The sequence below is a fragment of the Cervus canadensis genome, chromosome 22 (assembly GCF_019320065.1).
Source record: "Cervus canadensis isolate Bull #8, Minnesota chromosome 22, ASM1932006v1, whole genome shotgun sequence".
NCBI classification, from domain to species: domain Eukaryota; kingdom Metazoa; phylum Chordata; class Mammalia; order Artiodactyla; family Cervidae; genus Cervus; species Cervus canadensis.
Window position 1 is genome coordinate 3571639 of NC_057407.1, and position 25649 is coordinate 3597287.

At 45.5% G+C, this 25649-nt stretch overlaps 1 protein-coding gene across 1 annotated transcript in view; it reads left to right on the top strand.

Moving 5' to 3' along the window:
• Nucleotides 1-20509: 20509 nt before the first annotated feature.
• The window catches only part of SYN2 (synapsin II), a 149972-nt gene continuing 144832 nt past the window's right edge, over nt 20510-25649 (top strand). The window contains exon 1 of the mRNA XM_043442369.1: nt 20510-21049. Within this exon, the coding sequence (XP_043298304.1) occupies nt 20664-21049 (386 nt within the window). The 5' untranslated portion in view covers nt 20510-20663. The remainder of the gene's footprint in view (nt 21050-25649) is intronic.

Consider the following 25649-nt stretch of genomic DNA (forward strand, 5'->3'; position numbering starts at 1 on the left):
GTGGGCTCAGCTTTAGGTAAGGGATTGTGTATACTGAGTGTGCACATGTGCATGTTCAGTTGCGTCCAACTCTTTGTGACCCCATGGACTGTATAGCCTGTTAGGTTCCTCTGTCCATGGAATTCTCCAGACAAGAATACTGGGGTGGATTGACATTTCCTTCTCCAGGGGATCTTCCTGATCCAGGGTTCTAACCCACGTCTCCTGCAGCTCCTGCATTGGCAGATGGGTTCTTCTGCCCCTGAGGGTAGAGGGTATCAGGATCTGTCCAGCAAAGTGGTAGCAGTTCCAGAATTCCTAATTTGGGGTGGGAGGTGTTTGGGGGCAGCAATCTGTTTAGCAGAAAGGTTTGGAAGTTCCACTTGCATAACATTTTACAGATATTTGAGAGAGCATCAGTTGTCTATTTCAAGGGTTCGGAAGGGGAGCTGTCTTAGTTTGAATTTGACCGCAAGCAGACTCTGAGATAGATTCAAGAATGGAGAATATTCTAAAACCCACTGAATTGTACACGTAGGGTGAATTTTATGGAGTGGGCAACCTACAAAAACCCTTTGAGCCTCTGTGTTCTCTTTATGAGAAAGGAATGATAATATTATCAATGCCTATCTCAGGGGGTTGTTGTGAGGCTTCAGTGAGATAGTGCTTCAGACACTCCTGTTGAGATCCTTTGTATTCTTTACTCTGCTTGTTGGTATAGACAAGCCCAGGGGAAAAGCAGGTGTTAGGGCTGAGCTGATTGAGAATTTCTCGGAGGGCAGCAGCATCAGTTTGGAGAGAAGAGCTTATTTCAACGGGCCTCTCTAGGCTGGAGGGAGGAGAGTTTTGGCTGAATTTCAAGCATTCGCTCTCGCTCTCTCAGCACAGTCAGAGGCTGCCTCCCGGGTGGAATTCTGTACCGCCGTAATCGCCTGTCTGGCTTTCTGCCTCAAATCCTTCTCATATCCACAGCTGAGATCTCTGTCACCCCCCCGTGGCCTCAGCATCACCCAGACTTCAGACAGAATCTAAGGAGACTGAGGCAGAGCAGGAGCATCATCATTAACCAATGAAATAGTCTTTCCACGGCTTACATTTATCATGTATTGGCTACACAGCGGGTATCATCCTGGGCTTTGCTGGTGGCTCAGACAGTAAAGAATCCATCTGCAATGCAGGAGACCTGGGTTTGATCCCTGGATCAGGAAGATCCCCTGGAGAAGGGAATGGTTACCCAGTCCAGGATTCTTGCCTGGAGAATTCCATGGACAGAGGAGCCTGGTGGGCTACAGTGCATGGGGTCCCAAAGACTTGGACATGACAGAACAATGAAGACTTACAGGTATTATGCTTAGAACTTCACCCGTGCGATCTCGTTTCATCCCCCCTGATAAACTTACAGGGAGGTCCTGCTATGATCCTCATTTTACCAATGAAGAAACTGAAGTCTCAGAAGGTCATATAAATTGCCAAACCCCTTGCCCCTGCCCGCCCCCGAGCCTTAACTGCCTGGATCGGGATTGGACAGCTGATCCAAGCTGGGTGACTCATTCTCTCTCCCAGAAAATTTGGGGATTGGATTTGGATCCTGGCTAGTGTCTGCTGGCCACTCAAAACGACGACATATAAGCTAGGGAGTTGGAGGGGAGGTGCCTAATAGTCATGTATGTCTGTTTAGTCGCTAAGTCATGTCTGACTCTTTTGTGACCCCATGGACTGCAGCCCACCAGGCGCCTCTGTCCACGGGATTTCCTAGGCAAGAATACTGGAGTGGGTTGTCCTTTCCTTCTCCACCTTAATGGTCATATGTGCACACAAAGGTGGAAACGAATGAGGCAGACATGCAGAAAGACACAGAGATGAATGGGCTTTTGGAGAAAGAGACAGTGAGAGAGAGAGAAGTGCTTTCTAGATTAACCAACTATATACTTCTTTCCTGTGTTAGTCAGGGCTCTAGGAAGTCAATGATAGAGGTCTGACTCCTTCTGACTTAAATGAAATCTATTGACTCTAGGAATAACGCTGGCCCCAGCAATGGCTGGATTGGGGGATCCTGTTTTCTTTTTGCTGATCTTTATTTCTTATAAAGAAACTGCATTTACTTGCGAATTAAAGAGAAGATATAGAAAAGAAATCCATGACACTGTAGGGAGCTCAGGTAAGAGGAGGCATTTTATTTTTTATTTTTTTTATTTTTTTGAGGCATTTTAAAATATGATAAACATGTTAATTTTTTTTGGCCGTGCCCCACGGCATGGGGGATCTACGCCCCCTGCATTGGAAGCACTGAGTCTTAACCACTGGACCACCAGGGAAGACCCAAAACATGCTACCTTTTGATGAATAAAATATACACACACTTTTCCGTTGAATAGTTTCTTGAGTGTGGTTCGTGCTGAATTATCACAAACTTTTGAGCTGCTGGAATCCAACCTTATTCCCAAGAAGACTACATAAAATGTGATATTTTCCTGCCCCCTTGTTAATTAAAGAACTAATCATGTTACAATGCTGACCAGGTGTGACATATTGATTTCGCTTTAAAAATACTTTCCAGGGAGCTGATTATGAAAACATAAGGAGGATAATGTGCTTCTTTCAATACTGAACCCAATTAATTTTGGTGACTCATAAATGCTAGGGTGAAAAATTAGAATACTAAAGCTCCATTTGTTTAAGAAAGGAACTATTTTCCATGTTCTCAGTAGACTTTCAGTTGTCTTGAACATAAATTTCTCTCTCAAGTTAGGTTAGAGAATTCATTGAAACTAAAGGAAAGCTCATCCCCAAGTGTTATTGAAAGTATATCCAACTGTCAGGTGACAGACTGCTAGCTGAAGAATTGATCACCCTGTAAGGAAAGAGAGGCAATGTCTTTGTGGCCCCATGGACTACACAGTCCATGGAATTCTCCAGGCCAGAGTACTGGAGTGAGTAGCCTATCCCTTCTCCAGCAGATCTTCCTGACCCAGGAATAGAACTGGGGTCTCCTGCATTATAAGTGGATTCTTTACCAGCTGAGTTACCAGGGAAGCCCAATGATTATTGTAACTCATATTTATTGAACCCTTTCATGGACCACACGATTTGTTGAATTTGTCACAATACTGTGAGGCAGGTAATTTTTTTTGACAATTTTGTTTTTTTGGAGTGTGGATCATTTTTAAAGTCTTTATTGAATTTGGTACAATATTACTAATGTTCTTTTTTTTTCTCTTTTTTTGGCTACAAGGCATGTGGGATCTTATCTCCTTGACCCGGGATCCAATCCTCATCTGCTGCATTGAAAGGTGAAATCTTAACCACTGGACTGCCAGGGAAGTCCTCTGAGGCAGATATTTAATTCCCATTATACAGAAGGGGAAAATAAGGCTTAGAGAGGTTTAGTGAGTTGAGAAGTTCTTCCAGATGGTAAGTAATAGACATGATACCCTAATCTAAGTCTATTTGGAGAGCCGTGATCTTTAAAAATCCACCACTAAATTCTAACATGTCAAGGGGAGATTGTAAGATGCAATCTCCAATGCTTACACATGAGGAAAGCAAAGTTTCAGACGATTCCTGGTCCAGGGTGGTTTCTAATGCACCAAATGCCTTTTACTGAAATGGGCCCACATCTATAAAGCTGGTGAAATTGATCTGTTTGTAACGCATAGGTGATTCCCTATTGGTATGACTTTAAGAGCCCTGGGAAGACTTTGTTTTCTCCAAGATAAGATTTCCCCTCCATTAGATGATCTCTGAGGTCCTACCATTAATTCCTCCAACTTAAGCCATTCTCATGTTTTTCTTAAAATGCAGTTGCTCAAGCATTCCAGTGCCAGTGTGTGCACCTTTTCCTGAGAGCAGATTTTAACCGGAGAGAGGGAAACAGGAGAGAGAAGAGGAGCCGACTGACGTGAGTCCTGGGACAAGAGAAAGAAGAATGAAGAAAACATGAAAAAAGGGGAGGTGGGGTCTGAGGATCCGGATGGCAAATCTCTCTAACTACTGTGCTAAAGAACTGCTTTTGACTAAAGAGGGACACTTAAGGGTTCATGATACATTTTTGTTTTGAATGGGGATAAAGACGACATTGGGCAGATCTGCTTTCTCACACTAAAGTCACTTACAGATATGACGCGGATGTGGAGCACAGCTTCAAAGAGCTGGAACCGGAGACTTCGTTGTTCTTGTGACCTTGAGCAAGTCACTCCACCCTGCTCCCACCTGGCTTTAGTTTTAAGACTTGCTGTCAGGTGGGGCAAGTGAGCAAGGGTCAAAACTGAGAATTGTTTTGGCTGCTGAGTAGACATATTTTTGAAGCATTTGGAATCTCTGCTGTGTTCCTCCAATAGCTTCTCCACTCTGCATAGGGTTCAAACAATATTGACATTCAGTTCAGTTCAGTTCAGTCGCTCAGTCGTGTCTGACTCTTTGCGACCCCATGGACTGCAGCACGCCAGGCCATCTTGTCCATCACCAACTCCCTGAGTTTACTCAAACTCATATCCATTGAGTCAGTGATGCCATCCAACCATCTCACCTCCATTAAGCATTAAGCATGCTCAGTCACTCAGTTGTGTCCAACTCTTCACGACCCCGTGGACTGTAGCCCATCAGGCTACTCTGTCCATGGGATTTTCCAGGCGACAATACTGGACTGGGTTGCCATTTTGTCCTTCTAGAGAGTTCTCAGTTCCCAGCAGCTCCTCTGGTTCATTTCCCTCTCCTGCTTTGTGGTCATTAGTGGAGCAGACTCAGTTGTCCTTCGAGTTCTTGTTTGGCCAGAGAAGCCTCTGCTAAGGTCCTTTTCCTGGAAGGGTCCTTTCTCACCTCTGGGTGAAGCAGCAGGAGAAAGAAACAGTTTATGTAATGGTGTGATTGCATGAATGCCTCAAATTCATTTTTTCTCCAATTACCACATTTTCTGACAGCTAGTTTGGAAGTTGTTAACCAAAAAAATTTTTTTCCAGCCAGAGAGCTTCCAGTTAGAGATCCAAGTTTATCAGAGCATAACTTTAAAGAACACATTGAAAGAGAAATTCAGGTTTTAAGAGCGAGACAATGAGTGCTTTTTCATGGATGACACAGAGTGGGAAGAGGATGACTCTAAGAAACCTAGTAAAAGATATTGGTGTTCAGTTGCTCAGTCATGTCTTTCCCTCTGCGACCCCATGGACTACAGCATGCCTGGGTTCCCTGTCCTTCACTGTCTCTTGGAGTTTGCTCAAATTCATGTCTGTTGAGTCAACGATGCCATCCAACCATCTCATCCTCTGTTTGCCCCCTTCTCCTTCTGCCCTCAATCTTTCCCAGCATCAGGGTCTTTCCAATGAGTCGGCTCTTTGCATTAGGTGGCCAAAGTATTGGAACTTCAGCTTCAGCATCAGTCCTTCCAATGAATATTTGGGGTTGATTTCCTTTAGGATTGACTGGCTTGATCGCCTAGCAGTCCAAGAGACTTTCAAGAGCCTTCTCCAGCACCATAGTCCAAAAGCGTCAATTCTTCGGTGCTCAGCTTTCTTTATGGTTCAGTTCCCACATCTGTACATGACTACTGGAAAAACCATAGCTTTGACTAGATGGACCTTTGTCAGCACAGTGATATCTCTGTTTTTTAAAACGCTGTCTAGGTTTGTCATTGGTAACTTGGCTGCTAAATTCCTTGAACATTTAATTTGTTAAATATGTGCTGCTTCTCAAAGGACTGGATGAAGAGACTCCTTCAGGAGAGCCTGCTGTGGGAAGCAGGGGTGACTGAAAGGCCTCGCTGTTCACCCCTGGACCCATAACTGCATTTTGCTGAGGCCACATTTCCCCTAGACTGTTTCGAGGCAATAACTGAGCAGGTGGGGGGTCAATATTGGACCAATACTCTATTGGGCAACCTTGGCTTGGTGACTCCCCATAGGGCGGGCCCAAACATTCTTAGAACTGTGCTGGAGTCAGAGACTTTCCTAACCAGTCCTCTCTCCTTCCGTGTCTCTTTTCCTAGGTCAGACCTGCACTGCAGTCCAGGCTCTCCCTGTCCTACTCCTTCTCACTCCCCACTATCCTCCATGGGGGTTTCCCTAAGGAATCCCTTCTATGTCTAATCCCACTTGGTACTCGCTTTTCAAAAGATGAACTAACATAAATAATAAAAAGGGTTGTGGGTAAGTCTTGTATTTTACCTTAGAATTTCTATCCACCATAAAGACTATTGTTCTTTAATTCAGTTTCTTTCTTTCTTTCTTTCTTTTTAACCTCCAGGAGAAAGACTAATTGACTTGGCTTGAGCCAGGTAAATCAATGAACTGTGGTCAAGAGAGTGAGTCATGTGGACACATGGCAGTCATGTGGATGGATCATGGGGGAAAATTCTCAAGAAAAGGTTGGAGGAGAGGATACCAGATGGTAATACGATAAAAAATTTCCACAGGGTCTTGAAGGCATTGCACGTTTTCAGAACTCTTTGGAAAATCCAAAATCAGAACTCTTTGGCAAAAGGGTTGGAAAGAAGCATTTGTAAACCTAATCAGCTGGTGTCTTAAGGGTGCTGACTGTCAACACAGAGAGACGCTTTATGGAAAATGCCAAGAGGAGAACAGCATCATTAAGTCTGGGCCAAGGGCCCTGGGATGGGTGTGGGAAGGAGTTAGAGGCAAATTTGTATCTTCTTCCCAATTTCGCTAGCCTTATCTGGGTTCTCCTTGCGCAGGGGCAGCGATGGAGGTACTTAACAACTATAACAGCTATTCAGATAACAAATAATTTAGGAACCCTGAGGTCTAAATGCCAGGGGAGACACAAGATACAAAAATCTAGAAGGAGCCAGAGGCAGGGATCGAAACCTGGGAATGGAGCCAGGGGTTCAGACCTGGGAGGCAGATAGATCAGAGAGCATTGTGGGATTGCCTGACTTGTCAGCCACCATTTATAGATTGCTTTTAAGGTCTGGCAGGAATATGAGGAGTGGGTGGGATGGCCTTATTGAAAAGTCCTGGGGTAGAAAGGCCGACACACAGGGTAAAATGCACATGTTGAATTCTTACCATGAGCTGAGTTGAGCCACAATGATAGATTAGTGTCCATGGAGCCTTAATGGAATTTTCCAGGAGAACTCAGGGCCAGAGAGCACCATGTAGGTCAACATAAATCTGTAATTCTTGGATATCAGAGGCTTTGGGAAATAAAGAAAATAACTACAGAAAGGGATTTGGGGTATTTGGATCTTCTGAGATAAAGGGAGGTGACTTTGTGACAGTCAGTGGAGTACAGACACAGCCCAACAGCAAACAAGTTGAAGGAGTCAGAGATCTAACACTCTGTACTTATCCTGATTCTGCCCAACCACGAAGCTGTCACACCCACTCTCCTCTGAGCACACGCAAAGTGCCCTTCTTGCGTCTACTGTATGCCAGACATTGCCCTGATCATTTTTTGTGTATTTCCTCTTTGAACCTCAGAAAATCTGTGATCGTTCCCATTTCACAGAGGAGAAAACTGAAGGTCATAGGATGAAATCAACTGCCAAAATCACACAGCTAGCACAAAACAGATCTGGACCTTGAATACCAAGTTCAAGTCCAGAATGAGCAGCCTACTATATTGCCCCTCCACCCTCGCTTTTAATTTAAACTCTCTCAGTTATCAGCTTTATTACTCATTTTCCCACATAAGCCTTTGATGCCCACAGTGGTCCTTTCAACTAGTACCCAGAGTCTTATTGAGTATTATTTTAAAATAGTTTTTGTTTGTCCCCCCCCTTTTTTTTTTAGCTCAGTCTTTTGTTTTTTTTTAACTGGGTAATATAGCCAAATGGTACAAAATTTAGAGACACAAAAGAGCATACAAGTGTTGTTTCCCCATTACCCAGTCTCTATTTATGATGAGGTTTAGAAGTCATTTGTATTTTCTTTCTTTCATGTCTATTACCACCTTCGCTATAGAATTGTTTTTTTCCTTATTGATATGTATTATAGAAGCTTCTAATATATGAAGGGAACTAGTCCTATGCTTGTGGTATGAATTGCCTGTATTTTTCCCAGTTTATCTTTTGCCTTTTGAAAATGTGAAGGTTTTTTCCATCAAGAAACATTGTGGCAGTCAAATCTGTCAATTTTTATATTTTATGACTGGGATATGCCATTCTCAGACAGCTATACCTCACCCCAAGATTATAAAACAAAATTCCCTTCGTTTTCTTCTATTACTGTTCTGGGTTTGATCCGTCTGAAAACTTTTTGCTGTAATGAGATATGGATTCAATTTAAGTTTTTCATAATAACAAGCCAGTTATTCCAACAATGTTTACTGAATAACCTTTGTTCCTCACTGATTTGAAATGCCACATTTATTCTGTGCTAGATCTCTCAATATATTTAGGTTTACTTCTGAGCTATATGTTATGGATATGCTTGTCTCTTGATGTAAGTACCACACTGTTTAAATTACTGCAGCTTAATATCATGTTTTAATAGCTGGGAGACCCAGTCCCTTTCTTTCTACTCTTCCTTTCAGAATTCTCCTGGCTATTTCTGATTGTTTATTTTTCCATGTGAATTTCAGAATTCATCTCTCTAGTTCTCCCCATCTCTAGCACCCACCTCAAAAGCTTTTGTTGTTTTTTCTATTGGAATTGCACTAAATTTACAGATTAATTTAGGGAGAAATGACTTCTTTATGAGTTGAGTCTTCCTATTCAAGAAAAAGTTGTAACTTTCTGGGACTTTCCTGGTAGTCCAGTGGTTGAGGGTCTGCTTTGCAGTGCAGGGGACCTGGGTTCAATTCCTAGTCCAGGAACTAAGACCTCACAGGCCACAGAGCAATTAAGCCTGTGTGTCGTAACTACGGAGCCCAGGCATCACAATGAAAGATCCCACATGGCACAAGTAAGATGCCACGAGCCACAGCTAAGACCCAATACAGTCAGATAAATGAATAAATATATGTTTTTTACAAGATATAACTTTCTTTTTTAAGTGTGTTCTTTGATGTCCCTCGGGAATGTTAATTTTTCAAATAGAATTTGCATGCGTCTTGTTAAGTTAATGAATGGATCAGTTCAGTTCAGTTCAGTCGCTCAGTCGCTCAGTCGTGTCTGACTCTTTGCGACCCCATGGAATGCAGCACGCCAGGCCTCCCTGTCTATCACCAACTCCCGGAGTCCACCGAAACCCATGTCCATTGAGTCGGTGATGCCATCCAACCATCTCATCCTCTGTCGTCCCCTTTTGCTCCTGCCTTCAACCTTTCCCAGCATCAGGATCTTTTCAAATGAGTCAGTTCTTCACATCAGGTGGTCAAAGTATTGGAGTTTCAGCTTCAGCATCAGTCCTTCCAATGAATAGTCAGGACTGATTTCCTTTAAGATGGACTGGTTGGATCTCCTTGCAGTCCAAGGGACTCTCAAGAGTCTTCTCCAACACCACAGTTCAAAAGCATCAATTCTTCGTTGCTCAGCTTTCTTTAGAATCCAACTTTCACATCCATACATACCCACGAGGCTCAGTGGTAAAGGTTCCACCTGCCAGGCAGGAGATGTGGGTTCGACCCCTGGGTCGGGAAGATCCCTGAGAGAAGGAAATGGCAACCCACTCCAGTATTATTGCCTGGGAAATCCCCTGGACAGAGGAGACTGGTGAGCTACAGTCCAGGGGGTCCCAAAAGAGTCAGGTACGACTGAGCCACTAAACAGGAACAGTGGTAGTCTGGCTTTTGAGCTAGGCTTTTGGCTTTTGAGCTAGGCCTTAAAAGGTGAGGAGTAGTTAACCAGTTTGGCAAGGGTGGCAGAGGGTACAAGGATCTATGTATGGGCTTTACCTGAGAGCCACTGGTGGGGGCTGGGCCTAGCTCTTGCCCAGGGCAGGATGTCAGGGGTGGGGGAGGGGTGGTGGTGGTAGTTAACCTTCCCAGGAGCAGAGCTCACCAATCGGGAATGGGATAAATGCCCTAATCCTCACCCACCTCGTGGGACAGCTCCAAAAGGTGTTCTACAATACTGCTCAGTGGATTGGGCCCCAGTTGCCCAAAGGGGAACTTGCTCCCTAACACACATCTTCTCTGCTTCCTTCCCTTTCTGTCCTACTTGTCCATGTCCCCACTGGATCCCTTCCTGGGATCGCCTCTTCAGCAAACTGCGTGCTTGCGTGCTAAGTCGCTTCCGTCGTGTCTGACTGTGATCCCATGGACCGTAGCCCTTCAGGGTCCTCTGTCCATGGGATTCTCCAGGCAGGAATGCTGGAGTGGGTTGTCATTTGTGCTCAAATCCTAACGTCATGGTGTGCGTCTGGGCAACTAACCTCATACAGCAAAGGATTGGCAGAGTGCATTACTGGAAGGAAGAATAGTGTCAGCAAAGGCGCAGAGGTATGGCAAAGCATGACTTGTCTGGGGACCAGAAAGAAGTTAAATACTGGATGGCTGAGGAGTCGCTCCAGCAAGCTCAAGGTGGATGAGCTTGTCAGGCAGTGTGGAGAAACATGGGTGCCCGGGGAACCCCAGTGGCTTGACCCTTTGTGGAGAAAGGATGGTGGGATTAAAATGAAATGTTGTAGAAGTTCAGGCGATGATTTGGTGGTGCGCGGGGACACTGCCTGGGGGCTTCCCGGGGGCTCAGAGGTAAGGAATCCGTTTACAATGCAAGAGAGTCTGCCTGCAACGCAGCAGACGCAGGTTCCATCTCTGGGTCAAGAAGATTCTCCTGGAGAAGGAAATGGTAACCCACTCCAATATTCTAGCCTGGGAACTCCCATGGACAGAGGAGCCTGGCGGGTTACTACAGCGCAGGGGGTCGCTAGGAGGCGGACACGGCTGAAGCGACTAAACCACCAGCACCCGGGCACCGCCTGGGGAGCAGGGAGGAAGAAGACCCTGCCCTCCTCTTCCTCTCCTCTCTCTGACGCTTTTGCCCGGGGCTCGGGGCTCCCAGCGCCAACTCTGGGGCTCAGCACACTCCACCCCACGTGAGCGAGCCTCCTGCCTTCCAGGAGAGATGCTGGCCGCCTCCCCCACCTGCGGCGCCGCGCGGTCGCCGGGGCTGCAGCGCAGGTACCGGCGGAGGTGGGCGGGGCGCCGCCTGCAGCCCCCACGCGCCGCCGTTTCCAGGCCTGGGACGGCTGTCTGTCCCCAGCGGCGGCACAGACGGAATTTTCCTTTCTGCAGCTGCGCCTCCCCGCCACCGTCCCCACTCTCTGAATGCCGGGCTCATCCGAGGCCTCCTGCTCAGGCGGTCATTGATATTCTCATCCTGTTGCTGGCTCCTGTCAATGGAGGATGGAGGAACCGGGAAGGGCTCCCAGAGAGCCTGGGGGAACCAGGGGCCTTTCCTGTCTGCGTGGACGCAGGGACAGGCGTTTCGGGCGAGCAGGTGGTCATAAGCAGACCTGTGCCTGTTTTCTTTCCCTTTTGTCTTTTCTTTTTCTTTCTTTCCTCCTTCCCTTCCTCCTAGGCTCTGAACTAGGCATTCCGGATTCAGAAATGACTCAGTTGAAACCTTTGCCCTCACAAAGCTCCCAGTTGAATGAGGGAAACATGATGACCCAATACTTATACAGTTTTGTGTGCTGAGTACTGTGATTGAATTATTTATGTATTTCAAATATTTGTTGAATGATGAAAGAAAAAAAAATTGAATGAATGTTAGGGCATGGAGGGGGGAGGTGTAGTCAGGGAGATGTCTTTATAGAGACAGTGGTGTCTGAGCTCATTGGGAAGGGCTGGTTATAATCACTAGCTCTTGCTAACTGCCGGGTACCTCACTAGGCCCTTTTAGCTGGAATCCTCATGACAAAACTGTGAGGCAGACAATCCTACTTTACAGAGGAAGAAAACCCCAGAGAGATTGGATAAATTGTCTGAGATCATAAAGGATTCCAGAACAGCTCCATCTTCTGCAAAGCCTGTGGTTTTCCACCAGGCCCGGGGAAGCATATCCCAAACAGAGGGAACAGCTTGAGCACAGGCTTGGGGGGCATTCTATATATGACACAGGAGCTTATTCTCTGAAACCCTTGGCTGTCACGCTCTCTAACATACTTGAGCACTTTCCAAAGCACTCACTGTGGCTTGTAGGAAAAGCAATTGGCAGGTGAGTGTTCAACACTTCCTCCTAGAGTTGGGAATTCGAGTCTGAATCTCAGCTCTTCTCTGACGGGCTCTGTGACCTTGGGGAAGTCCCTTCCCCTCTCTGAGCCTCTTTTCCCTCATTTCTTTAAATGACTTTGTGATTCTTACCCTGTAGAGTTGTAAGAATCCAAGGCAATGTGTGAAGCCTTGAATTATAATCTATCCGTTCAAGGTGACTTTGGGATACCCAGGACTGGCTCTTGATGAAGGGTTTGGCTGAATCACCAGGCAAGGAGACTTTTAGATAATTGGATAGGGAATGCCTTCCATCTTCTAAGAAATGAGGGTGCTGGCAGACAGCCTGCTGCTAGCCTGCTTCAAATGGACCAGATGCTATTTTGGAGATGAGAAAAGACTTTCTCTTGACAGTGGCAGTGTAGAGAGAAGATAAAAACCAAGAAATGGAAATACTGACTGACTCCTGATCAGGATTGGGAGACATGCAAGCCAGCCAGGTGTCTCCAGCCCTTGAGAGGGCCTCTAATCTTGGCAGCATCCTGCAGATGTTCTGGGTAAAAGGGAGGGGATGGAGAGAGAATGCTGATGGACTCTCAGGCTGAATCATACTCATGAAAACGACAGTCACGTGTTTGACCTTGGACTATGACTGTTTTTCTCCAATCCCTGGAGTTGGTTGTTTTCAAGAGTAGAGAAATGGGGCCATCTGCTCAGAGCTGGCCCTGGCACTGAGGAGCCTTTCCTTGGGGACAGCCATGTAGGAACTCATACAATGTGGTGTCAGGGTGGGGGTGGGAAATGTCCTTCTCAAAGTACAGATATTTACATTAAGGAGTAAAGCCATTAATGCCTCATGCCATCTCACCAGTAAAGAAGAGGATGTCTTTTTTTCTTTCTGGCCCAAATCCTAAGGTTCTCGGCAGAGATATTATAACCATACCTGCAAAATAAAATCTTCACAGAGTCTATGAATCTCATCCTGACCTCTTCAAGAAATGGGAGACTCAAAAAAAAAAAAATTGACTGCAGAATATTACATACCTATTAAGCTATTAAGTGGTAAGCCACGGATTCAAATATTAGTCTGTTTCCAAATTGGAACATAAGTTTCATTACACTCTTTTTTTTTTTTTTTAAAGAAATAATTGCAAAAAAAAGAGAGATAATTGCTATCATGAACATGTCCTTACCATGTGCCAGACACTGTATTGGGCACAATTTATACATGATCTCTTAATTTTCTTCGGTAACTCAGCAAAGAATGATTAACCCCACTTTACAGATAAATAAACTGAGTCTCATTACAGAAATTGCAGGAGGCTGCCTGGCTAATAGGTGGCTGAGGCAAAGGATAAATTGCTTGGGTCTGACACTAAGGATCTAATTGATCCTCAGTCTAGGAGTGATGGAGCAGGATGGGGAGTCAAGAACTGCCCACTGTTTCTATAAACAGCTCATTTACTGGCCTCTTGTAAATATCTCGTCCTACTGCCTGGAAGGCACCCCCTTGAAGAGGAACTGTACCAGAGGTAGAGAGAGGGGGTTGCCTCCTGCATGGGCTTGGTACAGAAGGCTCAGCTCTGTCCCTGGGATGGGGTTAAATGCTAAGTGGAAGGGATGCTCTTTTACTTATCAGTGAAGTGGTGTGCAGATGCTGCTACAAAATAACCTCTGATGAATTCTCTGAGTTTCCCAGGCAGGGAAAACCCACTCTGTGCTGCTACTGCGTGCATGACAGAAATGTTCCTCTATCACCATGGCAACAGCCAATACACCCGCATCCCACAAGAGGCCAGAGCTGCTCTGTGGGGAGCTGTGGTCCAAGCTTGGTGGGAGTAGGAGTGGGGTGTATGGGGGGGAGGGGTGTCTCATCAGCTAGATTCTTCTTGTTCCTGGAGCAGGAATGTTTATACAGGATTCTGAGCCTCCTGTGTCTGCAGGAATTTGGGCAAAGGGAGATAGATGGCAGGGAAGCTGAGGAGAGTCCAAGAGGCCTATTATTTTTTCTATGGCTTCCAATAAATGTGTTTATCAGGCAAGCTGCTGATGAATGCCACCCTTCTAAAGATGCCTGTCGATACGCCCTAATGCAGAATCTCATGGGCCTTGCACACAAGCAGACCTGACTTACACCTTTGTAACTTTTTAGTTCTAAGAGGTCATGTTGGTTGGCGTACCCTCTCTGAAGTCTAATTGCTTCACTGGCAAAAGGGGGATATTTAACACCTCCATTATGAGAGGTTAAATGAGATGACACATGGGCAGTTTCTGGTATCCGGTCAGCATCTAATCAGTTGCAGTTATTATTATGTCCCCAGTACTGTCAGAGAAATGGAGACTTGGCGAGGGGACTATTTCTGACTCCCTTAAGTCAGGGGCAGACTTGGAACTAGAATTCATGCCACCTGTGTTGCTTCTGGGTGTCCCAGCTTCTCTCTCTTCCTAAAGCCATCTGCCAGCGTTTAGCTTCTGTCCCTGTGTTCCCCAGCTCAGCCTGGTGATGTCAGGTGCTCACTTCCCCCTGTGGGGCCCTGCCCAGAGAATCTCACAGCACCAGACCTTAGGGATCACCCAGCTTAGCTCCGTCTCCTTCATCTTTTCCAGGCCAGGAAATAGAAGCCTGGAGACTGAAGTGAAGTTCCTTCTTCAAGGTCATCCAGAAAGGCAGAAATCATCAATTAGAGTGCTTGTTACCTTTATTTTGGCAGCTATAACTCAGCCCGGGAGTAGCTGCAGAGGTGAATCTTGTGCCGTCTATGAATTCCCTTGGGTGTGCAATGTGGTGATACGTATGTATGAGAAGAGGTCTTATTTTGCATTTTAGTTGTGCTAGTGGCAAGTTCTATGATTCCCCTGGCATCAGAAATATTAATAACTAACATTTGCACAGTGCTTTACAGCTGATAAAATACACTCACATACTTGATCTTATTTAGGCCTCCAAATAGCCCTTCAAGGTCGTTGTGATAATTATTGCCATTCATTTACAGATCAGGAAACTGAGGCTGAGAGTGACTTCTTCAGAAGGACACAGCTACAACGAGGCAGGTTTAGGAGTTGAACTTATGTTTGTGAGATTCCTAAATACAGCAAAGTGGCCCAGGCGATGTGCCACCTTCAGAGGATTAAAAAATGGGGACATAGCTGTCTTCTGTGCCGGGGTGGAGGAGAAGGGCATCCACAGGGCTGATGGTCACGAAGGCCTACCGGAATGCAGATGACAAACCCTCAGTTCAATCAGGTTCTCCAAATGACAGGTCACAAGATAGTATGGGAGGCAATCATGATGCCTCTTCCAGTAAAACTTTGTCACCTTCAGAGTGTCCCCATGTTATCTCATGAGAGGCCCAAGGAAGACCTGTTCCTTCCGGTTTACATAAGAGGCCCAGGTTGCTGAGCAGCTTGTTGAAAATTGCAAAGCCAGTGAGTGAGTGACAGAGTCAGGACAAGGACCTATTATACTTTCTGAACCCAAACTCTACCTTGCCTTAGGGCAGCTGGGTCTGAATGGGGTCCCAGATCCTAAGGCATGAGGGACGGACAAGGATAGTATCTATGTTTCAACAAACTTCTGTTTGGGAGGAACCGAGACAGTGCACCAAGGTTTGCCTTTAAGCTCTGTTTTTTGAGCTCTGCCTGCAGAACGCTCCTGTAGCCAGCCTGGCTGCCTGTGAGCCTTCTCCACTGCACTGTTGCTCAAGGGGAAGAGAGAAATCCAAGAGGCGGTAAAGCATTTAAATTGGTTCCTGATTTTAGCAGGATTCTTTTCATCTGTGGTCGCCAGATGTTTGCTTGTGTTTACAATTCAGTGGGAAGATAAAGATTACACAGGGAAGGACCTCAAAGAGTCCCAGGCTTCCAGGCTTGGAAGAGACATCCAAGATTCTGACAGTTGGTTTAGTCAATCCCTGAATGATTAAGAAAGATGGGGGAGACACCCCCACCTCCTGCCTTCCTCACCAATTGCTCTGGGAGCAATGCCTTCCCCCCGCAGATGAGGAATGGTGCTAGTTGGTTTCAGAGGAAGATAGGTAGAAAAGGGCCTAAGTGCACCAGAATTTTCTATTTTACAGCATTTCCTAATCCTGCTCCTCCTTCAGTTCCAGACAAAAGGCATTGGTGGCTCAGATGGTCAAGAGTCTGCCTGTCAATACTGGAGACCTGGGTTCAATTCCTGGGTTGGGAAGATCCCCTGGAGAAGGAAATGGCAACCCACTCCAGTATGCCTGCCTGGAGAATCCCGTGGACAGAGGAGCCTGGTGGGCTCCAATCCATGGGGTTGCGAAGAGTCAAGACACGACTGAGCGACTAACACACAAGATAGATGAAGAGCACTATGTTCTCCTTGCATCCGGATCCTAGATCCACAGGTAAGGATAAGGGAAAACTTTGAATTACAGCTCATGAAAAACCCCAGCTCATTTATAATGCAGCGTCTTTGCACGCTGCAAAGACACTTCTCGGCAAGGACTCAGAGGAACACAGAAGATGTTGGTTTAAGCAAGTGTGATTTATAGTTGTGCCAACAAATGATAAACTTCTGACCTTATTCAACTGATTAATAACCTCCCATGCCCAATCATAAGAAAATAGTCTGTTCTTCTGCAAGAGTAATATCTTATAAAAACCAACCAGAAGATAACTGTGAATGAGTGGAATGTTTGATAAATATTTTTACTGGTCTTGTGAGCCTCCATTGTATCAGTGAAGAACTCTCTAGGTAAGCAATTCTCTGGGAACATTTTGATCTAGCAACCAAGACTGGGAGACTTCCTGTGTGTTGGATATTATATCAGGCTTTGCAGATCATTCTAAGAGAACTAGGAGACAGAATTCCTTACTGGGATTGCCATCTAAAGAAGTAGCTGGATAGGGACTTTGCTGGTGGTCCAGTGGCTAAGACTGTGCTCTGAATGCAGGGGGCCTGGGTTCGATCCCTGCTCAGGGAACTAGATCCCACATGCCTCACCTATGAGTTTATATGCCACAGCTAAAGATTCTGCATGTCACAAAGAAGACAGAAGATCCCATGTGCCACAGACCTGGCACAGCCAAATAGTAAATAAAGATATTAAATTTTTTTTAAATAGCTGGATAGACACTAACAAAATAAATATATGCATAACTACAGCCCCTCAGAGCACCTCTATAGACATTTGAGTGCATTCCACATGCCAGGTGCTATTCTAAGGCTTAAGGAGTATAATGTTAATACAGGGAAGGTCTTTGCCACCAAGGAATAGATCTCTACATTCTTATGACTTACCCAGTGCATCGTCCCTGACTTTGCTCTTGCCATTGCCTTTGTCTTGATTGTCTCCTCCAGTCTGTCCTGGTTATCTAAATTCTACCCACTTTATAAGCCCTCCCCTGTGAAATCTTTTCTACCCCGGAGATCTCTTCTTCCTCTGGCTCCTTTGACACTCACTGTCTGCTCCACTTTCTGGTCACACACAGTTGTTGTTGAGTTGCTAGGTCATGTCCAACTATTTGCAACCCCGTGGACTGCAGCACACCAGGCTTCCCTGTACTTCACCATCTCCTGGAGTTTGTTCAAACGCATGTCCATTGAGGTGGTGATGCCATCCAACCATTTTAGCCTCTGTTATCCCCTTCTCCTTATGCTCTCAGTCTTTCCCAGCATCAGGGTCTTTTCCAGTGAGTTGGCTCTTCACATCAGGTGATCAGTTTTGAAGCTTCAGCATCAGTCCTTCAAACGAATATTGAAAGGTCACACACAGACTTCTCTGCTATGGTTAGGTATGTGTTCACCTGTTTCTAAGTTGTCTTCTTATGGGCTGAACTTGTATTTTTTTCATCCTTGAATCTCCTCTACCCTCCAGTGCCTAGCATCATGATTTGTGTGTATCAGTTTCTCAAAACATGTTTGTTAACTGGTTATTAACAGTTAACTGTTAATATTATATGTGCACTACACGCTTAATGGTTAGGGGGAATTACTTAGTGAAATATGAAAAGAAAGATAATCCATTCATCCAAAAAAAAAAAAAGTGATGCAGTGTCTGAAATCCCACGATTAGAGATTCATGCCTTTGAAAAGATTCCCCTCATTTTCTAAAACAGTACTTTTAGGAAGGACAATATACTAATCAAAGTTTATTTACTTAACATATTAATGACTTACTAGTTTTATTCTGCAATAGACTCAAGAACTAAGTTGGGTACAGTTGGATTGTAAAAGAGCAGAGTCCTTGCTATGGATCAGGCAGTGTTCTTGATGCTGGGGTCCAAAGATGACCATGACCCAATCCTATCCTTGAGATGCTTATACTCTAGTCACCAGAATATTTTGTTATCATTTCTTCAGGGACTCTGATGAATCCAAGCACAGGCAATGAAACACAGCCCAACGTGGGGACTGAAGAAAGGCTTCCTGGAGGAGTCATCAAGGTGCATTCCTCCAGGACTTCGCTGTCTTCACGCTTTCCCCACTTCTCTGCTGGTAAACTCTTACAGATGTCACCTCTTCTGAGAAGCCATCCCTAAGCCTAGAAGGCAGAATGAGTCCCTTGTTGTATTACAGCGTTTCTCACATCTTTGTGTGGTGATTGATCTTCCCTACTCTCCCCGCTAGCCCACATGGACAATGAACTCACAAACAGGGGCCACTTCCTAATCATGTCATTAGGGAGATGGGTGAAAGTCGCTCAGTCGTGTCTGACTCTTTGGGACCCCGTGGACTATACTGTCCATGGAATTCTCCAGGCCAGAATACTAGAGTGGGTAGCCTATCCCTTCTCCAGCAGATCTTCCCGACTCAGGAATCAAACCCAGGTCTTCCACACTGCAGGTGGATTCTTTAGCAACTGAGCTATCAGGAAAGCCAGGGAGGAGATGGGAAGACCGCTGTATTACTACAGTTGACCAAAGACCTCTCGGGCATCACTGGGTCTCTGGCTCAGGGCTGGACTGTGCACCTCCAGCTCCCAAGCTGAGTGCCAGCTGGGATGTAGGAAGCAAGGACTGCCTGCCAACATTAGCACCGAGCTGCTCAGTGATTCCATTCAGTCCAGTACATACTTAACTTACTGAGCACTGAGTTCCAATAAGAATAAGAATCTGGCCACCACTCCTAGAATATTTACTGTGTGCCAGGTGCTTTACATATATGATCTCACTGGCTCTGTGTAACACTTTTGTAAAGCGTGATCTCCTTTTACTAGCTGAGGAAAATAGGCTGGGAGGTCTGATTTTGCCAAAGGTCAACATCACTCAGAGTGGTCTGAATGTAATGTGCATCTGCCGTGCCCTGCTCCAATTCAATGTGGGGATTAAGTATATCTCCTGAGAGATGAAAACAAAGGTCTGGGGGTGGGGGGCATACAAGATTTAGGGAGCGTCCACAGGAAGGCACTAATCAGAAAGACTTCATGGAGGTCAAGGCAGATCTGGGCAATAAATGAACTGGAAAAAAGACATTGATCTTAAACAGGTGACTTTCTTGGTACAACACAGGATGTACGAATATCTGTTAGCAAGGATAGAGAAGGGGTGGGGGAGTCTTAGATGTCTCACTTTGGGGGGCTCCTCCGGGGGGAGGGGGACCTCCAGCCTCTCAAGTTTCCTCTCTCTTATGGAAGAGAAGGAGGAGAGGGAGAGGATAGGTGCTCTGAGGTAAGGCATCTCTAAGGTGCAGATGCTGAAAGTGCGTCTCACACACCCTTCTAAGATGGGTGCAGAGAGCCTATCCCCCACCCCCTTACTCCCCAGAGTGGAGGAGATGACCCTTGGCTTCCTCACCAGGTCTTGTCACCTTAGGGTGTGTGTGAGGGGGTGACTTTCTCTCCCAGCACTGAGCAAGGGATAGTTCTTTTTCTTCTTACCATAGGGTGTGTGTGTGTGTGTGTGTTACTAGGGGCGGATTATTCCTTTCTCCCTCACCTGGGGGTTGGGGAGATGGCACTTTCTCCCTGCTTTGGGAAGGGAGGTAGTTCTTTTCTTTCTCATTCCCGCCTCTGTGTGTGTGTGTGTGTGTGTGTGTGTGCGTGTGTGTGTGCGTGTGTGTGTGTGTGTGTGTGCGTGTCCGCGCGCGAGAGAGGAATGGCTCCTCTCTCACCTCAGGGTGGGGAAGCTGACATTTCTCTTCGCTCCCAATGGGGACAGTTTCCCTCGCCTCCATCTCGGGTGGGACACGGTTCTTTTCTCCCCCAGTCAAAAAAGGGGTAGGGGCTCTCGGCTCCCCTTACCCACTTCTTGGGGAGCAGGACTGGCTTCCACGCCCTCCCCACAGAGCCGCGCCCAGGTCGCAGGAGCCCTGGCACTCCGCGGACCTCGAGTCTCCAGACCCCGCAGACTCCGAGTCCCCAGACCCCCGCAGACCCGAGGCTCCCAGCCCGCGGCAATTGGCGGCGAGTCGGGGGCGGCGCCGGCTCTGCGGAGAGGGGCGGGGCGATCTGTGGCCCCGCCCCGGCCCCGCCCGCTTCCTGGCGCTGAGCCTCGCGCCGCCCCGCCCGCCTGGCCCAGTCCTCCGCGGCTGTCTGCTGGGCTCGCGCGCCGCGGACTGAGCTTGGGCCACCTCGGCCACCTCAGCCGCCTCAGCCCTTCGCCGCCGCCTGCGTCTCGCCCTCTGCGCCGCCCGGCCCCGCCGCCCCGCGCGCCCCCAGCCTCTCAGCCAGATGATGAACTTCCTGCGGCGCCGGCTGTCGGACAGCAGCTTCATCGCCAACCTGCCCAATGGCTACATGACCGACCTGCAGCGGCCGGAGCCCCAACAGCCACCGCCGCCGCCCCCCGGCCCGGGCGCGGCCTCGGCCTCGTCGGCGCCCCCAGCCGCCTCACCCGGCCCGGAGCGGAGGCCGCCGCCCGCCCAGGCGCCCGCGCCGCAGCCCGCGCCGCAGCCGGCCCCGGCGCCGTCGGTGGGCAGCAGCTTCTTCAGCTCGCTGTCCCAGGCGGTGAAGCAGACCGCAGCCTCGGCCGGCCTGGTGGACGCGCCCGCGCCCGCGCCCGCCGCTGCCAGGAAGGCCAAGGTGCTGCTGGTCGTCGACGAGCCGCACACCGACTGGTAGGTGCCCGGCCGCCGCCGCTGCCGCCAGGGGCTCGGGGCTCGGGGCTCGGGGCTGGGGGCGCGGGGGCCGCGCGGAAGCTGCTCCGGGGCCCAGGGAGGTGTCACAGCGACGAAACCAGGGTCTGGTGAGGAGAGGTCCTGCGAGCGCGCGTGTGTAGGGGGCGGGGGAGGCACTGATCAGCCTCGAAAGGTGAAGTCTGAGGTAAAACAGCCCCTCAGTTGTCTCAAATCCCTCATAATATGCTGGAGCTACTTTATCCAGTAGAGAAGAGTCGTAAGAAGTTTTTTTTTTTTTTTCTTCTTTCTGAGGGGTCGCGGAGGGGACAGACTTTTCTCCCTCTATACATCAAAAGCTGAGGTGAAAAGGGTCCCAAAGCCCCGGAGGGACATTTAAGGCCAATAAAATGGGTTCTGCTTTATGAGGCTGGGGAGGGGGGCGGGAGTCAGGAATTAAAATAGGTATTTTGAGGGGCGGGGAGGTGAGGTGGAGAGGGCAAAGGTATTTTTTTCACCTGGTCGGTTGAAGGCTGATGTCAATATTGACATCAAGGTTGACCAGAGCACAGATGTGGGAGCCCAGGTGTACACGGACCTGTACAGCATGGGGAAGTCGTTTGAGAATAGTATGATTCTTGTATTTTGTGCAGCCCCAGGTGTATGTGTGTGAGGGGGAGTCGGGATATGTGGATTAATGAAATCGTTTTTGGAAGGGGGTATGTGTTTTGGGGTGGAAGTGATAGTGGCTTTTTCCAGTCGAAAGGATGATGACCGAGGTAAAATATTCTGGATCGTTAAAGGATCACAAATGAAAAAAGATCTGCCTTAGTGCAGGAGGAGATGGGGAACTTAAATTTTTTCGTCTTCTTTTTTTTCTTTCCTTTTTTTAAAAAGGGATATTCCAACTTGGAATGGTGAAGGTTGGGGGAGTATGTGACCTCTGGTTGATAAAAGCATGAATGAGGTCTGTTTAAGACAAATTGGTTAAAAGAGGTTCTAATTTATGGAGGAGGAAATTGACCCAGGGCGCATGGTTGGGGAGGAGGTATAGTGAAATTGACTGGTGAGGGTCTTGAAGAAATGAAAAGGTGAGAGAAAGGGGTTGCTTTTTCTTCTGGACCATGGAAAGGGGTTTTTTTTTTTTTTTTCTGGCTTGTTTGTTGGTGGTTTTTCCTTTCCTCACTAGAGTTGGGGTTGGAGACTAGACCTAAGTCTTTCCTCCCAAGAGGCAGGCACAGAGGGACCACGGAGCTATTTATCTCCATTTCCTCTTCTGACTGCTTCTCTGGTTTTCTCTATCATTTTCCTACTGGGAGACCTACAGGGAGAGATTGCTGGCGTGGGGGTGATGAAAATGAGATGTAGATGTGGAGATGCCTTCCTGCTGGCCTGTAGATACGACCATTCTGAATAGTTACTGGGGTGGCTTGTGTAGTTGGCTTTTTCTTAGGACAGCAGAGTAGAAAATCTAAAGGGACCTTTGTAAGGAAATGACAAAGGCACAGGGAAGAGTGTAATGGGGAAGGTAAGAGAGTGTACGACGGTGCCATTGGCAGTCCCCTAGGAGAATTACTCTAACTCAGTTCAAAATCAACAAGTGCTTAATAAGTGGGAAGGAAAGGTAACTAAGCTTTTTGAGCATTGTTATATGACAAACCCTGTACTAGTTGTTCGAACAGATCTCTTGTCAAATTTTTACCACCAAATTGAGGCTTAGAGAAAGTAAGTAATGTGTTCACATTCAAATGGTAGGACTATAGACCTATTTGACTCCATTATTGCCACTCCATTATATTACCTATTATTATTATTTTATTATTAGTAATATTATTAGCTCCCTCTAGGGGCTAGGCAGTGTACCCACCTCACAGGGAACTCAGACTCTAATTTGAGAGACAAAACGAAAACAAAACAGTTAACAAAAAGGAATCTAGAATAATTAGTTGAGACTAGTGTTTCAGACATTCAATAGATGTAATGATTAGTGAGAGTTAAAGTTATTGGAGAAAGCTTCACAAAGGATGAGTCTTGAAGAAAGGCCAGGAAAAGGAGGGGAGAAACGAGAATGAAATCACTGCTTCATTTTTTATGCAAGAATCTGATCCTCCTGTACATGCTTCTGCTCTCCTACCCTGTTGAAGGCATTTGTTTTGGGTCTAATTACCAGTTAGGTACCCACAGGTAGGAAAATACTCATTTGTATGGGTATGTGTTTATAACTGCTTCAGTGGCTTTGAGATTTGAAACTCTCCTAGGAAGACTACCTGCCTGGCATGAACCACAAAATTTACCTTGCCCTGGAGACTAGACTTCTGATGAAAGTAATAGAGGCCATTTTCCTATGGACTGACTCCCAAAGGTTTTCTCTGAAGTAATAACGTGGATTTATTAAAACTCATAAACCCAGTTTGAGTCTAGCGTCTGACAACAGTTCTGTGCTTCTGTGTTTCTGTGCTTAACAGCAGTTCTCAGACTTGCAGAGTCTGTCTTCTTTAAGGTGTCTATGTTTGTTAAAAACATCTCAGTTAAATATTGCTGAGTGGTTTTATTGAAAGGTTTCTATGAATTAAGAAGCAGATGTCTGTTTATGACAAGCTCAGTGACTTTAAAAGGTGTTTTTTGTTCTAAAGGTTGATTTTAGTAAATTTGTCTCACAGTTTAAGCTACCTACATAGTATTCTGTGAGCAGGTGTCATACATGCCTGATACTGTTTTCTTGGTGCTTGAATAGGAAGTCAAAGTATAGCCTCCCAGTAAAATTTAAGAATTTTGGTCCTATTTGAATTATGGAGTTTTAACAGGTATTTCAATAATTGGAAATCTAAAGGGGGGCTTAGAATAGGCAGCCCTGATACACAGCCGATTCTTTTGAATTTCTGTAGCATAATTGTGGGCAATGGAATTTGGGGATCTTATCACTAACCAGGTTGATGGGAAAATTGGAGGGTGTTTCTCTCTCTCTTTTTTTGGGGGGGGGGGCTTGAAATGTGTTTTCATTGGGTGCCTGAGGCCTTGAGATTAATTGCACATTAAAGAATCATTGAAAAATGTTTCTATTCCACTAAAAAGTGATATCAAGCTATTATATACCTTTTTAGTTAATTATTACTATAATTATTATATATAATAAATAATTTTATTTTAAGAAACTACTATTATATAATAATAGCTGTATTAATATATAATAATATATATGTATATTGTGTGTATACACACACACACACACACACACCTGAAAATGCGTGTCTTCTTTCACAGTTTGTACCTGAATTTGAAGTCCAGTTAAGATTGCATTTTAATGACCTTTGTGCTTAAACAAGGAACAAGCATCCATTTGTATATATTGTTTTTTCTGTGTTTTATATTCTCACTGGTTATGAGGTAAGTTTTCTCTCAGATTCTTCCCTGCCTCTGTTCCTGTGAGCCTAATTCCAGTGACCAAGTGCTTTTTCGACTTCAAATGTCTTAGTGTTTGAAAATCAGAATGGTATAGGTGTTCTAGGGAGTATTTAGAGACTGCGGATTGGTAAATCCACAGATGTTTATTGAACACCTCTGTATAGGGTATATATGCTAAGAAAAATGAGACATAGTATCTCTCTTCTAAGATCTTTCTGTCTGGGTGAATAGACAAGATAAATACATTTAAAAAAGTTTCCAGAAACTTCCCCTCCTATTAGAACTATGGTCCTTGGATCAACAGAGTTGGCATCAACAGGAGCTTTTCTTTTTTTTTTTTAATATATTAAGGGATCATTTTACTACCTCTACTTTTGTCTTTGTTGTTGTTTTTAATTTTTCTAATTATGAAAGTATGATAACACATTTACAGGAGACTTGGAAAATACAGAAGGTTACATATAGTTCCACTATGTATTACAATTATTTTTTTAAGTAGATAAATTAAGATTTTAGTTGAAGTTTCAGTATCACTCAAAAATTAATAGACTGAATATATAGATAAATAGAAGGATATAGTAGACCTGAAAAGTACTATGAACCAATTCAACATAATTTGATGTGTACAACTTTTACACAACAACAGAATTTGTAGGAACTACAATTTCTCTGTAAGTTCCCATAGACTGTAAACTGGGAGACACTGGAACATATCCAGGGATATAAAACAAGGTGCAAAAGTTTTATGGTCTAAATGTATTAAAATCATATGGAGTCTGTTCTCTTATCACTATGGAATTATGTTAGAAATCAGTATCAAAAGATTTGAAAATAATCCACATATTTTCAAGCAAAATGTGACATTTACCAAGAAAGATCTTCAACTTAGCCATCAAATGTCTCAATAAAAAACTGAAAAAAACAGGGTAATTGCAGAGAATAAAGGAGTTAAATGAGAAATTAATATCAAAATGAGGAATTAGTATTAAAGATACTTTAAACAAAATTCCATGTATTTGGAAATTAAATGTCTACTTTTAAATGATGGGTGTATCTAAGAAGCCATAACAAGGAAAATTAGAAACTATTTGTAATAGAATAAAAATGAAAAGAGAATTTATCAGAATTTGTTGCATGCAACTGAAGCTGCTCAAAGCAATTGAAGACAATATGGAGGCTTGAATAGGGTATGAAAACAAAT